Source organism: Filicampus tigris, chromosome 7 (assembly GCF_054856515.1).
Source record: "Filicampus tigris isolate MCC_2025a chromosome 7, RoL_Ftig_1.0, whole genome shotgun sequence".
Lineage (NCBI taxonomy): Eukaryota > Metazoa > Chordata > Actinopteri > Syngnathiformes > Syngnathidae > Filicampus > Filicampus tigris.
In genome coordinates this window covers 3,338,315-3,356,246 of record NC_141223.1, presented here as the reverse complement: position 1 = coordinate 3,356,246, position 17,932 = coordinate 3,338,315, and the positions used below count along the sequence as shown (strand labels likewise).

The window sequence follows — 17,932 nt, the reverse complement described above, 5'->3', positions numbered from 1 at the left end:
AGGCAAAGTGGAATGTGACACTCACTCTCACACACACACACACACTGATTCTATTTTGATTGATTCTATGCGAATCATGTCGAGTGGAGCGATACGTCCATGAAAACAACAGAGGTGGGCATTTTACAAAAATTTTGCTGTTCCGTCACCTGTCATTTTTCGTGATGATCTGAAATGTAATCGCTAATCGGTAGTCCGGCAGTCAGTCCGTCGGTTAGTTGGTCTGTCAGTCGGTCCCCCCCAAAAAACAGAGAAACAGGTGTCCACCAGTGATGGACCGATGGACCGTCACTGACGGACGCGGTTAGTGACGATTACTTTGACGGATGACGACCCGCTGCCGTCATTCGTCAGTTTTAAAAGGTGTCCCGTCATTCGTCAATCGTCACCGACGGACCAGTCTGTGGGTCTGACGGAATGGCAACCCCTGGGGAAACAAAAACGCTAACTGAAAAAAGTGAGCTTAGAAGCTCGTTTTGCATTAAGTGTATACGTGAATATTTATTTCTCAAATTCTTAAATACAACAGTTGGTTGTCTCCACGGGATGGTATATTAGCTGGCGTGGCACACACTGCACAAAAATCAGCTACTAGTCAGACCTGACAAAAGGGCATATCCTACCGAAATACGACTCCAGTTGCACTTCCTGAAAGTTGTTTTAATCAGCCAATCGTTGTATAAATGCGGTTCAAGCACATGCGTTACCATGTGTGTACCATGTTCATGTAAATATTAATTTCTGTACAAAAGTCCACCTATTGCCCTTTTCAACCCATGCTATTTGTTTCGACTGTCGCTATATTTGTCACTGACGTTAGCAATCCACATACTCAGTCGTAAAACAATGAACACACAAAAACACGTCAATGACATATACAGTAAGAAAAGGAGCACTTACGTTATACCAGCTTTGGCTCTTCTGCAGAGGCAAAGAGATAAAAAAAAAAAAAAAAAAAAAGAGACAGAAAGGAGATTTTGATTATTAAAATTACGACTCATTTTCCATGCGGGGGATGTGCAAAATGACCAGCAAGTGTGAAAGTTAAACTGTAGCTAGCAAAAGGTCACATTCTAATTAGATCAAATGAAAAAGTTGTTCTTGAGAAAAAAAAAATATACATTTATAAGAATAATAATGCTCAGTTTTGATTACCTCTGTCAGAATACAATTAACAATGTGTTTATTATCATGGCTGCAATTTTCAGGTATGATAGCTTCAACAGTTTTAATCAAGACTGAACATTTATTATCTTTTAGAAGGTCAGGATCGGTGAACTTGAGTGTATACATTTTAGGAAATTAGCATTGCCGACATTCCTGTTTCAAAATGTCAGAAGTGAAACTGCGTCTTGCATTGTCTGAACTAGAAATGTCAGCCTAAAATTCACTCCACTGCACTGACACCCTCAGTGTTGTACACAATAAAAATAAAACATTATTTCTGCATTCTACAAAATCAAAGACTCAACCTAGTCAAAATATGACATCTGCACATGTAATGAGCCCCCCCCCCCCAAAAAAAGCAAATAATTCTCAATTTCCGTTGGAGTGCCTTCTGAAAACTACAGCTGCTATAAAAAAAATCTCAATGAATAACTCTCTGACAATGTCTATCAAAATTGAGCATTATTTTCTTGACATATTTGACGAGTTCATCCCATGAAGCCAGACTACTGTACAGTGCGCAACCTAGTTTCAGAACAGCAGAGGGCAGCAGAGTGTCTCATCTTTAATCATCTCAATGACATAATTATTTCCAGCCTAATCAAAGTGACGTTTCGGTGGGAATCATGCAGGAGATCATTCAGGGGAGATACATGGTAGAGATATGGTTAGAGACATAGGTCCAGTGCATCCTTACTTCAAAGACAAACAAAAGAACAACAAGGACGACTCTCTTTAAATGGTTGCATTTTCTCAAGAAATAAATAAATAAATAAATAAAAAGAAACATCTCTCCCAAAGCAAACAGTATGTTTTACCGAACCCGCCTTTACAGCAGCTTGGTAGTTTTATTATTTACTTGCAGGAAAGATGACGAGCAGGTGCATTTTAGCTTTGAAAACAAAAACGTTACGTAATGATCGTGTGTTGCATGTCCGAATTTGACAAGCAGTCATTTACAGCCATGTCATTCGCCACAACAACACTGCTCTGGCTGTGACAATCGCTGGGCTAATGTGGACTAATCTGATTTGAAGGTGACAGCAACACAAGAGAGGAATTACTTTGAGGGTGCCGGCTGGATAAAGTGCATTAAAGAGTGTGTGTGTGCGTGTGTGCGTGACACGTTTGATGCGGCAACTGCACGAGACGTTTGACAAGGTCGAGACAGTCAGCCGACGTGGTGGTTTCTTTGAAGGAAAAAAAATGGAGAGATGTACTCCATGTTGAAAAATAATTCCCCGAACTAAACATATGACGTGTGGACGACGTCTTTAGCGTCCAGTACAATCTGATATGACCAATTTATAATGTTGACGTTCCAGGGAGCTCCCAAATGTCTGCCTCACTTTTTGTTTAGTTGCATTTGTCAAGTCATATTTGACTCCCAAAAATGCAGTTGAGTACAAATAAAAGTCTCCTCCCTCATCGTGCGAATAAAGCCTGTGACAAACATAATTTCAATTTCCAGTTTCGAATCGGGGCGGTCTTTAATCTTATCATGTCATCATTCAGTGCAGGGGGGGGGGGGGGGGGGGGGGGGAGACGACTGGCAGCTTCCAACAGCTTGTACAATGATCAGATACATTTCTGGTATGTTTTTAGTCGGCTGCAACAGTGATTTTAGCGCAGTTGAAGGAGAGTTATGACTACATTCCCAAAATTCGGAGAATGTACACACTTCAAAGTGGATGAACAGATGGCTTCAGCTATGTTATGAAACGCCTGTGTCTCTTAGGTTTTTGTTGTTGTTGTTTTTTTTGCACAGGCCAAGGCATATTATTATTTCATTTATTATTATTATTATTATTTTATCTTTTTTTTTACCCCAAAACTGATCAAAGTGACTGCAGCTTCTACTGTTTGGATAATGACATTTATCTGTTGCACAATGACAAAATAAAAACCCTCGTCTCTCAGCATTCAAACTATTGCAAAGTCTGACATGAATGACACGTCCTTCCACAAGGAGGGGAGAACACTGATCGGACTGCAGTTATCACAGGAGGATCCTACAGCGGCACGTGGAACTGAGGAAGTGGGGAGACTAGGGATCGAGTGGAGAGGAAGGCCAAAAAGGTCAAAAGACAAGAAGAATGCTTACTTTAATCAGGTTTAGTCTGTCATACTGAAAGAAAATTCAAGAGAAAACAACCAGTGAGTCAAATTAGCACAGACCAGACAAGTGTTGAAAGAAAAATGCGCCGGTCGGCCGCCAGCAAAAAGTGCAGCGTGACGCGGGGCCGACGTGGATGACGTCGGCGCTCGGACCGTGTGACGGGCAGGCCGGCGTGATTGTCGGTGTTTGCGCAGGGAGGCGGCGTGCCCCCGTTTGCTGAACATGCGCTTTTTATTTGGATTGCATTAGGGTTAGGGTGATCAAGCTCACGTTGCCGGGGCGACCTCACGCCATGGCTGGGGTCATGTGACCAGTGCTGGCTGGCTTACACAAGGGTGGGGAGGGGGGCGGGTGTTGTGGATGGCTTAGTTTGAGGCACAGAAGTGAGGAGTGATGTAATCATTTGGCATGTGCTTTGTGTGTGTGTGTTACAGTGTGTGTCAAGCAGATTGTGCTTTGCAACAAATAGGTCATCACGAGGCAGCCTTAAAACAACCCTCTTGTTTTTGATGTTTTGTTTTTTTCCCCACAGGAACTATTAGAACTATTTTAAACTCTGCCAAGCAACGACTTGCATGCATGAGAAAATCATAGCACAGCATTTCCCAAATTTGCTAAATAACACTTTTAAAAACTTGATAGAGGGAACGTCGATATTTAACCTTTATATTTTGCAAGAGAAAAGTCAGTCGAAAGAATCCATTTGTATAATTATCAGACCAGACCACACGGTGGACTTTCCATGTAATGTCACATTGCCGGGGGAAGCTTGTTGCGTCACAGTTTGGGAACCCCGCTTGTGAGGGTAAGACTATGTTTGTTTGATTTGTTTTTGCGGCGGTACTCTTAAAAAAAAAAAAAAAGAAAAAAAAAAAGAAAAAAAAAAAAAAACTCATTTACACTCAACAGCCAAAACATTTGCCACATCTGCACAATGTAGTGAGCTCAAATACAAGAGCTGTATTCCAAATATTATATTTATCAAGATAATAACGCTCGATTTCGCGTGACACTGTGGGAGATGTATTGCTCACTCCCATCAAGTTCTACTTCTATTCTCGTTTGCCATCTCAATGAGAGGGGCAGTATTTTAGAAACAGCTCTAAGTGTTAAAGCACTGCAGTTTGACACCACTGCAATCCACAAGCACAGTAATAAACAATACAAAGCGAATTCATATCTTTTGGAAAGTATTCATTAGTACTTCCTTTATCTCACTATATGGAGCAGCTCTTGTTTTGGTTCTTATTAGATTGCGCAGATGTACTGCACATAACACTGCGGCCGGTGAGTGTAAAAGCATCATCAATCAATTAACAAGTGCCACATTGCAAATCACTGCAGAGGAAACACGGGGGAAGGTAGAGGAGGTGAGCGAGGGTGTGATAGGCTGTTGTTCATGGTTACAGGATGGAGAAGCAAGGCAGTGCTGAGGGTGAGATGTTTCCACAGAGCAGCTCACAAGGCAAGAGGAGAGGGACACAAAGGGCCAGAGGAGGAGGAGCAGGAGGAGCACGGAAACATTTGAAGAACAGAAAGAGTAATGCTTACTTTGGAAAGTCGCTTGTGAGACTATCATGCAAACAGGAGAAGAACAAAGAAAAACAAAATCAGATAAAAAAAGATGAACACAAGGAAATTAACACCAAGTGGAACAAAAAAAACAAAAAAAAACAGACAGCTGAAGAGAACAGAACTGTCGTCATCAGATGGCACAGGTTATCATGTGACATGAAGAGGCCAGTAAGGCAGAGGGAGGGAGTGCACACTGTGAGTGGATGAATGAACAAAGACGACAGAAAAATTAATTTAAGGAGGAGACGGACAATGAGCCCATGAATGTGACATGGCTTCATAGCATTCATTAGCATACATTAGAAAACAAACGACAACAATGAATTTGCCCCTTTGAAACAGCTAAATGTCTATCGCGGCAAATCATGGCAACCCCCCCGATAAGATGCAAACACTTTGTGGTTGTGAGCAATATGTATTTGGATTTAGTTGAGTCTATTTAGTTCATGATGGTAAAACTATAGAATTGTCTCCATATAACTGGTTTACATTCATTGAGCTTGTCTTAAACGGGGGGAGTCAACCCAAACATATTTCTTTCAAGAATATGTTCTATGCAAGCCCACTAGTTGAAACAAGGCAATATGATTGATGTGAAATATGAGTTAAGCAGCAAAATCCATCTCAGGGGGCGGTCATTTTGTCACTTCTGTCGACCGAAAATGACATCACAGACCCTCAGGGCTCATATATTGACCAATCACGGCTCACCTGTTTTCTGAAGCTGAGCTATGATTGGTCGGTATCCGAACCTGGGTGTGCGATGTCATTTTCAGTCGACAGAAGTGACAAAATGGCCACCCCCCAGAAATGGCTAAAAAAGGGAGGATTTTGTTGATCAACTCAAATACTTCACAAACACAATATTAAGAATGCTGCGTTTTGACTAGTGGGTCTGCATAGAACATATTCTTGTCGAGAAAATATTTTCGGTTGACTTCCCCTTTAAATTGTTTGTTGCACTTTTTAATATTACACCGACCGAATCAAGTCACATTTTCTGTTGTGTCAATCAGAATTTTTAAAAGGAGATAAAAAGTAAAAGGAATGAGAGAGAGAGAGAGACAGAAAAAAAAAACTTTGCTCCACCACAGCATCAGTGTAATGAAAGCTAAGTGTAAAACCTCATATATTGCGGGCAAGACACTTCACTAAAAGGTCAGTATAAATTGCGTTGGATGGCCAACCCAAAACGATCACAGCAGAGATTCACAAAGCTTTTGTTGGGTTGGAATTTCCAGAAGGACAACCAGTCAACCGTTGAGCTTGGTTTCTTAGTTTTCTTACACGCATGCTAGTTCGAATGAGACAAAAGAATCTTCCTGAGGTGTTTTTGCTGTCAGGCCACTCTGCCATGAAGCCCATCTGCAGTTATGGTTGTCTTTCTGGAATGATCTCACATCTTCACTCCCTATCGGCGGAGAACGACCATAGTGACCTTCTGATCTCTCACAAAATCCTCCGATGCTCACGTTGGCCAGATGGGCATCTAATGGGAAGGTCTTTGCTCTCAGAAACTCTGGCCATTTAATTATTTTAATTTCCACTGTGCTATTAGGTGCATTAAAAGCCACTTTGAGAAGATTTTCTTTTATGTAGACTTGCACTAATCTACTTTACCTCAGTCTTGTCTCTGAGCTCCTCAAACAGTTCCTTCAACCTCATAAACTGGCTTTTGCTCCCAAATGCTTTGTCAGGTGTGATTCTTGATATGCGAGCGCCTCTCCAAATTGTCTCCAATCAGTTGAACTTAACACAGGTGGAATCCCAACAAAAAACATGATTTCAGATTTTTTTTATGAATGCAATTAAAGTATTCAGACCCTTTAATGTTGGTACCTAAAAACAGGGGCGTCGTTTCATGAGCTGACTTTTTTTTTTTTTTTTATTGTTTTGTTGAGTTTGATATATTTACAGTATGGAGATGTATGTGATGTCACGACAACTGTCAAAACTGCAGCTATAGGGCTCTAAAGTTTGCCCCGTTGACGAAACAGTCTTGGTTTCAAGGGTGAGAAAAAACAAACGGCATCACTCACTTTTGAGTTTTTTCCCCCGCTGCGTGCCGACTGAAGTGAGTAGGTCCTCTGGACAACTTGCTCGGGCGTGGAGGGGGACTTGTCCGAGGAGTGGTCCGAGCCCTTCTCCACCATGTTGTCACCTTCCTGGCTCTGTGGTGTGGGCGAGCGCGAGCGTTTGCGCAGGACTGGTGAGCAAGCAGGGGTGCTCTTGTTTGAGTTACTGGCAGTGCTGAAAAGAAAAACGACGCCATGGGATGAGAATAATATCGAAAAGACAAATTTGGGTCAGTTTGTCATGTATTTTGTATTGTAGAATATTTTGGGGCGATATATGGACAGGAATCCCAATGATGAGCACAATTTATGCGACACAGTATGAAAAAATATAAATATAAATAAATATATAAATAAAAATAAAATAATCAGGATTGATTTGTAATTATTTGTATTGTTTAAAGTGGAAATCAACCAAAAAACGTTATTTTCAAGAATATGTTGTATGCATTCTGATTAATATTGTATTTGTGGAAGATGAGTTAAGCAGCAAAATCCATCTCAGGGAGCGGCCATTTTGTTCCTAGCTGTCAACTGAAAATGACGTCGCAGTCGCTCGGGTAACAACCAATCACGGCTCACCTGTTTTATGAAGCTGAACCATGATTGATCGTCACCTGAGCGACTGTGATGTCATTCTCAGTCGACAGCAAGTGGCAAAATGGCCGCCCCCTGAGATGGGCGAAAACGGCTGAACTTTCCATTGACCTATGAAATTGAAATGCATTGCTTTGATGACATTGTGAGCTTTGTGAAAACATGTCATTTTACCTCCCTACGTGTTGTCACATACAAACTTAGAGGAACATAAACGACTCATAAATATCCTCTCATGAGTCAGCATTAGCAACGCCCATGAAAACATAGATCTGCAAAGTGTGTTTATGGTCATTTTTGGTGTGTTTTTATGAACTATGTTACTATAAAAACGATTTCCCTTCTTTCATCTGACAGGAACAATTTCTAAACCTCTCGACAGTCCAATTTGAATTTAAAGGCGGACATTTTTGTACGCCACTAGCATTGGCTCGCTTCCGTTTGTGCAGGTACACCGATGAGCATGTACACATGCTCACAATGGACGCAGCAAGTGATGAGCCCAGCAATGAGCTCACCAGGTCAGGTAACTCAGCAGGGCATTTTGCAAGCCATTAGCTCACTACTAGCATGGTCGCAATGCATTACTGATGTCATGTTCAGTATCATGGGGAGCAGTGCGGGCAGCTTCTGTGGCCTATATTCAAAAGTAGTGACGCCATAGAGGCTTCACATCTGTACACGTCAAGGAGAGATAATGCAGGCATGCCTGTTCTTGGCAACCCCATTTATATGAATACCAACTGCTCTGCTGTTGGGTGGATGATCGTGTTGTGTTCACTGTCTACTCGCATTTAGTGCGCGCTGACTGGGTCGTAATAGAAAATGTCTCCGTTGGATCGGTTGATTGCTGTATATTTGTAGAAGAATGGGATATTTCTTCAGACTTGCACTTTTACATTGTTCAGCACACAGTCAATAACCACTTTAAAGGTTCCACTTATCCCTAGCCTGTAGAGAAGTAGTCAATAAAATATTAGAACTTCCCCTCAGTGTATTGCAGTGCAGTTCCACACCACTAGCGTATTGCTGGCGTCGGGCCATAACCTCGTCCCTCCAAAACTTTTCAGGAGACCCCAAAAATGGCAAGTTTGTTCAACCGTTATTAGCATTGCATCGTGAAACAGAGAAAGCCATTTTCCGCACTTTAGATTGGTCAATAAAAATAATACCCACGTGTGTGGACTGACCCATAGTATAGATTTTTGAAAAAAAAAAAAAAAAAAAAAGAAATTCACCAAATGGTGACATATGAGGTTTTGGCCCGACGCCAGTGATGTGTTGAAGAAATGCGTTCATAAAATTAGGACTGCCGTCGTCATCAATTTTTTTTTGTTAAAATAAACTGTATGGATGTTTTTATTTTTATTGTCTGTGTACTAAAACAAAACGAATTGACTCTAAATTGTCCGTTAGTGTGAATGTGATTGTGAATGGTTGTTTTTCGCAGGTGGGTGGCTCTGACTCGCTCGCCTTGCACCAGAAAACGTCCGTGTGCCGTGGAGCTATGCCGCATCGCTTGAGATGCCTCAATCTGTCGGCCAATCAGATGGCAGTGACATCACAGCCCTACTCTGCCTGCGTTTTAAAACCAGATTGGAAGACGTTCTGAGGAACAGTTCCCCTGTAAGCGCACGGCCCCGAAAAAGTGTCACGGAAAAGCACCCAAACAGGGCAGAACCAGGCTTTTGCGGTGTATAACCGATTCAATGGAAAAAATCCTTAAATTACGCCTGGGTCTGAATTATTAATCTTACCAATGTCTTTTGGCCAATTGTACACTTCCAACATTGCCGAAACAGTTTGAGAAAGGACCTTTCTCTTATAGTATGACTTGTACTGTGGGATGAGAACCAGGGCAAAATGCAATGTCAATAAAAGTATGATGTGAAATAATTTACAATGGAGAAATCGATCTATCTAGAACTCTGACCTCAATCCCATCACATACCTATGTGATGAACAACATTTCCCTCAGACACTCCAAAAACTTGGAGAAAGTCCACGCATATGAGTGGAGGCATATACCGCGGTTGAATCCTCGTAACTTTATCACTTTTCAGGAGACCCCTAAATCCACAAATGCTCAACCATTAACAATGCATCGTCCAAGACAGCAAGCCATTTTCGAAGCTTTCGATTGGTCAATCATTTGTACAAATGACACTCACACGTGTATTGACCGAGACTGTATATTTGTGAAAAAATATGAAATTTACCAAATTGGAACATAGGAGGTTTCTCATTAAACCCCAACATCTTACTGAATATAAATATATAGTACAGTAATACACTGGCATACAGTAACAAAAAAAAAATATCAACAAAAGCTGCACAATACTACAACTGTTACTCTCATAACACAGAAAAGTTGTGCAGACCTACTTTAGTTCCCTGCAGAAAGCTAATCAGAAATCAATTATGGTATGCATGGAGAGATGCTTAGAAGCACACCCGATATTGACATTGGTACTGGTATGATCAATTCCCTTCCTGGCCGGTACTGTACAGCTGCAGGAATTCACTGAGGTCTATATTTACCTCCAGTGATAGGGAGGAGTGTGGGCAAACGGTTTAACAATGAAGAAGCAATATTGCTTGGAGCAGTGGCCGCAACTCCGCAGTTGACACAAATCTCAATTTAGAGTGAGGATCACTATAGCAACAGCGGTTTAAATATTCAGTGTGTGACTAAATATACTCTTCCGGTCTGCTGCCTGAGAAGGAAATACAGCAGCAAAACAAAGTGACTGAATCACATGCAACATTTTAAAGACCGCTGAATTTATTAGTTGACGTTCAGAAGACAATTACTCCAAATTACCTTTGCAACCACGCTTGCTACATGTACAGAAGTACAGTTAGCATAAAACAAGTGCCCATCCATTTTGGGGGTTATATATCAGAGGCTCAACTCATCTGCATGCCAGCTACTGCTCAGACAGACAGACAGAGGAACTTTCAGGTGCCAATCCCCAAATGCATGTCAGACTCATCCCAAATAGGTCAAAAAAGCAAAAGCAAAACAAGCATGCTACTTGCGCCACTTTGTTACAGTCTTTCCTTTAAATAAGCTCTAAAGCTCTTAAATCCGAAAGGCTCAAACGGTCCAAACGTTCCGTTTCACAATACCCTCAGAGTTCCGGGCCTTTCTAAGGGGGGCCCCTGCTTGTTTTCATGCTTTCGCTGACCCCTGGAAAAAAAACAATCTGGCAAACGGCCCTTCGTCCGGTCTTGTGGCTGTGAAAGGCCGGGGTGCTGGGTGCCATGCTTAGCATCACCAAGCGCACATGCACGCCAGAGGACATGCAAGCAGACATGAACGTGAGCACGCGCGTATGCCAATGCAGCGCCAAACAAACCCCACATAAAAACTAGAAAATGCCTGTTTTTGCACTGAAATAACAGAAACCGCCGGGAACCCAATCGCGCAGGTTCTGCGGATTACGTAACTCCGACTATCAAAGCGCAGCCATCCAATCAGAACAGACTCACACCGCAGCTCGCCATACCCCTGGTGAAAGACTCGATCCCTCAACACGTCGCCGTAACAGCCCTCGAGGCAGCGGCAGCCCTCGTTGGCCACGCTGACGCACTCAAACACCACCATGTCCTCGTAGACGAGCCCCAGCAAGGAGTTGTTCACCCAGCGAATCATCCCGCCGCCGCCGGCGCTCGCCTCGCCGCCCCGCTTTTGTCTTGCCCGCGAGAATGGAAGGAAACTAGCGCAGGGGGAGGCAAGATGGACGAGGCAGGCAGGGAGATTTTCTTTAGCAGGCTTAGGGCCACTGATCTTCCCCGGCCAGCTCTGATCTCCTAATAACCGGCTTACAATCGCCCTTAACGCAGGCTGCCAAAGCAGAGACGCTGGGGGGGTCTGAGCGGCAGGCTGCCCTCCATCACAAATAGCACATGTTGATTTAGCCTGTCACAAATCTAATAGGCTGTACGTGGAGGCAGGTGATTGCCAGCACTAACCTGGTCGTCGCCATGTAGAGAGCGGCTAGCTTAGCCCTTTTCAAGCGGCTTCATTCATGCAGCCGCAATGAGGCACATGAAGAGGAGGTGGAGGAGAGAAAGGAGAGAGAGGAGGGAGGATGGCTGCATCATGCCAGGAGAAATGGATGGAAAAAAACAAGCTGGAAGAAAACAGGGGGGGGGGGCAGTGGAAGGGGGAAAAATAAATAAAGCTGCGCTGGAGGTCGCCTTGTCTCGTTTTATCCTTTGCTCTCCTGGTCTTTGTTTAATTGAGGCTGATAGGCTCCGTCGAGCAAGCTGCCATGTTTGGTCCTCATTCTTCCTCTTCTTGGCTCCTCCACCCGCCGGATCACCTGCTTGACTGCAGCATCCGCGAGTACCCAAACGAGGCTCTTCTCCCCGCGATTTGCGCTCGCCGTCAAATACGGCGGACGGCCGCACGGAAGGAGAATGACAATGTCTCTCTCTCACTCTCTCTTGTTGCATTCCACCTCTTCCTGTGGCTGCTGCTACAGCGAGCCTGCCGCACGCTCAATTATTCATGCGCTTCATGAATGGAGGAGCTGACATCACCGGCATTCAGGTCACTTTACTTTCTGAGCTCCCTTTAAATCTCACAAGAGGTCACTTTTTGCTTGGAGGTGACACTCACATGGGACACTTTCCGTTTTCCATTGGAAAGGATGGATTTACAAGCAGCCCATCATAAAGATGGACAACAGTGGATCTACCCTTTGGTCTACTCACTCAAATATAGTGCGTTGACTGCACTATATATATCTATTTTGTCTCGGAACAATACGTGACAAAATTGAGACATTATGCAGTTACTCAAAAAGTGACGTATGCTTTAATACAAGGGTGTCAAAACTTTTTGCTTCAAGGGCCGCAGACAGAAAAATTGAAGGATGCAAGGGCCAGTTCGATATTGCCCGAATTAACTAAACTCATTAAAACTAGTGCTGTCAAGCGAGTGACATTTTTTAACGAATAATTAATAATAGTAATTAATTGCAATTTTTTCCATACTTGGTCGCGATGAATCGTTTTTTTCAACTACAATTTTTTTTTTACAAAACTTAGAACCGATATTTACTTGAGTAAAATCTTGGGATTAATCTGGAAAAAAATAAAAGTCTATTTTGAGTCAGTAAATAAAATGGACTTAACTGAGTTAATTTTTTTGAATGACTTATAAAATTCAAATTAATCTTCACAGTTAACGTTTTAACTTTGACAGCCCGAAAAAAACATGAGGTAAAAGACTCGAAATTGCGGCTTCGGTGGGAACGCTGAGCAAAGGAATGCTGCGGAAACAAAAAGGAGGAAGCTGATCCACTGAGCCGAAACACGATGTGCCCGCATGAGCACACAGCAACTGACCTACTTGGGGCAACTGTCGGTGCACTTGAGGGCGGAAACAGATGGCCAAAATGATCACGTACACGCACAAATTTGTATGAATGTACACAATTCCTACTGTAATTTTTGGGGAATTTTTTTTTTTTTTTTGGTATGAATGCATTTTATAAAATAACATTGATGTACGCTAACCAATGAAACCAAACCGCTTTGATTTTACAACATAATATACAGCGGTCCCTCGCTATATCGTGGTTCACCTTTCGCGGACTCGCTACATCGCAGATTTTTTTTACAGTGCCATTTCGTGTGCTATTCTTAAAAAAAAAGAATTATTTTACAGCGTACGAACACGTATTGTGTCCTCATTGACTACCTGTATTTTCTACAGTGCAACTCGGCCAGACCAACCCTGGCAGAGATCTGTGCTCTCTCGGCTGCTAGTGCAGTTTTGGACTGTGTCACTGCAGCGCCAATGCTAATTCGAAGCTAACGTTGTGACTAACTTGCTGTACACCACCGGTAGATGTGTAGTTGACGTTCATTTTGCATCAACGACATACAGTTAAAGGGTGAATCAACACCTCCGTCCGATTAAAGGGAGGGTGTGTTTTTTAGTGTCTTGGCAACGGTAATGGCCCGACGCCTGGCTAACTGGGAAAAGTCTGACTGCGTCTTGGCTGTGCAGTTACCATGGCAGCCGGTCAAGCCATTCATTTTTTCCGTCACTTGAACTGTTCCCAACTAGAGGGGAGTGCGTGTGTGTGTGTGTGTGTGGTGAGAGGATGATGCTGCATTTGCTTTCACGCTTGATTAGCTGGTTACAAAGAGTTTAAGTACACTTTGCTGTGTGGACCAGTCAGTTCATGCCATCTAAAAACTTTTTATAGCTCGATGCTAATGCTAACGTGAACTATTTGCTCATTAATTTTAACATGCATTGAAAAGAGCGCAATCGCTCTGCCACTACATTTATCACTCGAAATTGTTCCTTCAAAGCCAAGTGTGTCACCCAATCATGAGGTTTATCAGTGATTATCCTCACTGTGGTTGACCGCACGACAGATTTTCGTTACTTATCAAAAGCCTGGTTTTAAACTAAACAAACTGATTGGAATTCAGGGGCGAAACTCGTTCTGGAGAGGTTATATCAGGACTCGAAGATGTCAGAGGGGACAGGAGGGGACAGGAAGTTGGCAAACGGATTAAAGCCCAGAGGGACTCAGCCGCTGCCATCTGCAGATTGAAACTGGAAGATGGTGGAGTGACACTGCACCAGAGGAGGATTTTTAAAAATAAAGGAAAAAAGAATAAAACTGCAGTTTTACAAACATCCATTGCATTAAGTTTCGACATAAGAAGAATGTTGTCGCTACTTGTTAGTTAGCAGATATTTTAAGAACTATTTTGGATTACAGCGTTCCACAAAATTTGGAAAGAGAAGAACATACTTGGACTGGATACAGTAAGAAAGCCGCAGATTCCTTCTTATAACTTGCAGTAAACCTTTTAACATTATTCCTCCTTGAATAAGGTTTTTTTTCATGCATCTTAAAGAGGGACGTGAAACCAACATGTTTTTTTCCCCCAGAATATGTTCTATGCAGGCCCACTAGTCTAAACACAGCATTCTGATTAATATTGCTTTTGTGGATTATGAGAAATCCACCCGTTTTTAGCTAGCTCAGGGGGTGGCTATTTTGTCACTTCTGTCGACTGAAGATGACATCTAAGTTGCTCAGGGCTCAGGTAACGACCAATCATGGATCAGCTTTAGAAAACAGGTGAGTCGTGATTGGTCCTTTATCTGAGCCCAGAGCAGCTGTGATGTCATTTTCAGTCGACAGAAGTGACAAAAAGGCCGCCCCCGGAGATGGCTAAAAACGCGTGGATTTTGCACTCTTGTAAGAGATCTTTGCCTTTCAAGATTAAAAATATTTTTCGCTGCATCAACTGGAAAATTTACTTCATCGCAATGTGAGTGAATCAGAACAAAGACAGCGATGTGCGGTTAGAGAGTAAAATTAATCTTTTCAGAATCAGAATTCTCTCATCGTAAACATTTCACTCAAATTCAAATCCATGGAATCTACCTGGAATCTAACCAAAGCAAGTTTGTGCGGGACAAGGAAGTGACCAAGATGTAGCATCACGGTATGGAACAAATATCATCTTCATCCATACTTAAGCCCAATACCACCAATACCAATGGATGTGCATACAACATGTTGGTGCTTCCTCTCCGCTAAATTACAACTACCTCTTCCATCATGAAGCGCTGACCTAACAACCCTCTGTCTCTCCCAGAGGCTGCATTCATAAATACAACACTGATATTGTGGCCATCATCCATCATGTTCCCCCGGACGTCAAAAATAGGGAAAGAAAAGGCCGATATTTGGGACTGAGAGGAGAGTGTGGTGGCGATGACAAATGGGGCGGTGGGGACAGCACGGTAGAGATCCAAATACGAAAACAATAAAAATACAAAAGGGAGTCGGGGAAGATGAACAGCAGCAGCCAGGAAGGAAAAATACATTCAGTGGTCCTCTTTTGCTGCGGAAACCCTGAAGGGAAACTGGAAGTCTGCTGCGGCCCGCTATGATGATGCAGTGCTTTATCTTTATAGCGGCACCGGCATCCCATCCGTAGCAACCGCAAGTAGCGTCTCATTGGTTGCGCTTTTATTTTCGTTGTTGTGAGCATTTGCATATCTCAGAGAAAGAAATGAATCAGTACTTTTTGACTTGAGAAACCAAACCTGCAGTCCATATACGAGGGGTCTTTTCTTTCTTGCTAATATTTTGAATACTGGCAACTCGGCAAGATTCAGAGGTGCGGGGGCTACAGTTGGAAACGAGTCCAAAATAGATCAGAGAGCCCGTTTGGAGAAAACACACCTGAGGTTTGGTTTTCTTGTGAGGCGTTGGAGCCTCCGTGCACGTCAGGGGAGGTTTCCGAACGTTTTTTTGATGTTTTGCTTGGCGACGGCACTCACGAGTGCACAAGTAAGTGTATCACGTATACGGACAGAGTGTGGTATCTCTGAGCCAAATGCAGCTTTGTGAAGAAGAAGCGTTCCTATTTTTAAAATTGACTTCACGCATGAATTCGATAATGAGCCTTTAAAACATACAAAATGCTTAATATGATTTTTTTTTTTTTTAGGTGACCGGTGGAGGATGTACTCTCTCTGATTCACTCGAAGTCAGTTGGCATAGGCTCTAGCACACTTGCGACCTTTTAGGGGACAAGCAGTATAGAAAATGGACGCGAGGGAATACAGTATATAAGAAAATCATGTACTCCGCAAAAATGCTGAGGCAGCAAAGATACACAATATTTTAGTCGCTACAACAACCACTTCTGATACTTTAAATTGCTTCAAAAAATTCATCTCATTTCTGTATATTTTTTTTATTTTCATGAGGTTTGTCCATCTTTAAAGGGGAAGTCAACCCAATATGTTCTATGCAGCCCCGCTATAGTCTAAATAGGGCATTCTGATTGATGCGTTTTAAAAGCCACCTGTTTTTCTCCACCGCAGGGGCGGCCATTTTGTCACATGCGTTCAACTGATAGTGACATCATAGTTGCTCAGGGCTCAGGTAACAACCAATCATGGCTTCCGAAAACAGGTGAGCTTTGATTGGTTGTTACATAAGCTCTGAGCAACTGTGATGACATTTTCAGTTGACAGCAAGTGACAAAATGGCCGCCCCCCTTGAGATGGCTAAAAAAGGGTGGATATTTGCTGCTTAACTCAAATTCCACAAATGCAAAATGAATCAGAATGTCGTGTTTAGACTAGTGAAGCTGCATGGAACCTAAAATTTTGGGGTTGACTTCCCCTTTAACAAGTGCCATAAAGCGATAAAAAACACACATTAGTGGCGATAATTATTTGATACTCTTCCAAAGGTCTTCTGAGCTACATGCTCTATTTTAGCGATTTTTCATGCCTAATCTCATTCTTGATGGTGGTTTGAACTCTCGCTCATGCATATTAATGACACGATTTTGGTTGAATTCTGAATTTGTCTGGCATAAGGGGCATAACCTTACAGTTCATTTTATATGGCGACTGCATTATGACTACTTACACATTCTGTAGTATACTATTACAGCAGTGTAAAAGAACAAACAAACAAATTAATCCTGGTTAAAAAAAAAAAAAAAAAGTGAAACAAAATAAAAATAATGAAATATAGTTGCTCTAATCCAAGTTAGATGTGGTGATCAAACAGCATGCACAGTATTTACTCGCAGTCAAGTTGTGAAGCTGGGCAACACTACCGCGTGATAAGTATAAGCCCCGATTTTTGCTTTGGCCCCCTGTCACTGCCTGGCCTTCGCTACAGCTGCTGCTAGTTGGCTCTACGTGCACAACAATGAGTCTGTGCGTGTGTGTGTGTGTAGATTGAAGTCACAGAAAAATGCCAAACCCAATGCTTCATTCTCTCACACACACACACACTTTGACTTTGTCTTCGCCTAAACATATTTTCCTTCCAGCTCACCAAAAACAACAGCTGAGTACCAAGTAACGATGTGCGCAGTACATCACACAGCCTGGTTTTTAAACTTTAATGGTACAAGAAGCAAAAATACAGACTACGTGTACATTGGCTCACTGAAATTCCTTCTCCCGCTTCTAATTGAGGCGACGTGATTGTAAGGGCAATGAATGTGCCGATAAAGCATCGACTGCCGGAATGACTTGGAGGTCACAGGCCAAGATGGCTGACTGCACCTTCAAGAGCAGAGATCGGCATAATCAATGCGCTCTCATAGGAATGAAAGGAAAGCGTAACATGCATTGATAGTAAAACTAACCAAATAAGGATGTTTATCTTTTCAAATTAATTCAATGCGTTTCTTTTCATACTAATGCGAGTAAATTCAACTGAGAATAGACTTTCAGAAAGGGCACTCTTAATAATGGTGAAGATACAAGATGCAATTTTTTTTATTCCCTGACGTCGCTTTTCATCAGCAAATCTAAGGCTGAATATTCTAGTTTTGACATTATATTGAGATGTACTGTATTGTTATTTCT

General features: G+C 42.4%; 1 protein-coding gene across 2 annotated transcripts in view; it reads right to left on the bottom strand.

The window, feature by feature from the left end:
- Positions 1 to 17,932, bottom strand: part of gramd1bb (GRAM domain containing 1Bb) — an 89,621-nt gene that overhangs the window by 22,048 nt on the left and 49,641 nt on the right. Inside the window, exons 5-8 of one of the 2 annotated variants that reach the window (XM_086035305.1) lie at positions 6,901 to 7,111; positions 4,838 to 4,858; positions 3,272 to 3,295; positions 901 to 921 (exon numbers count right to left, since the gene is read on the bottom strand). In XM_086035305.1, coding sequence (XP_085891431.1) covers positions 901 to 921; positions 3,272 to 3,295; positions 4,838 to 4,858; positions 6,901 to 7,111 — 277 coding nt within the window. The remainder of the gene's footprint in view (positions 1 to 900; positions 922 to 3,271; positions 3,296 to 4,837; positions 4,859 to 6,900; positions 7,112 to 17,932) is intronic. The other variant, XM_086035306.1, reaches the window with a different exon arrangement.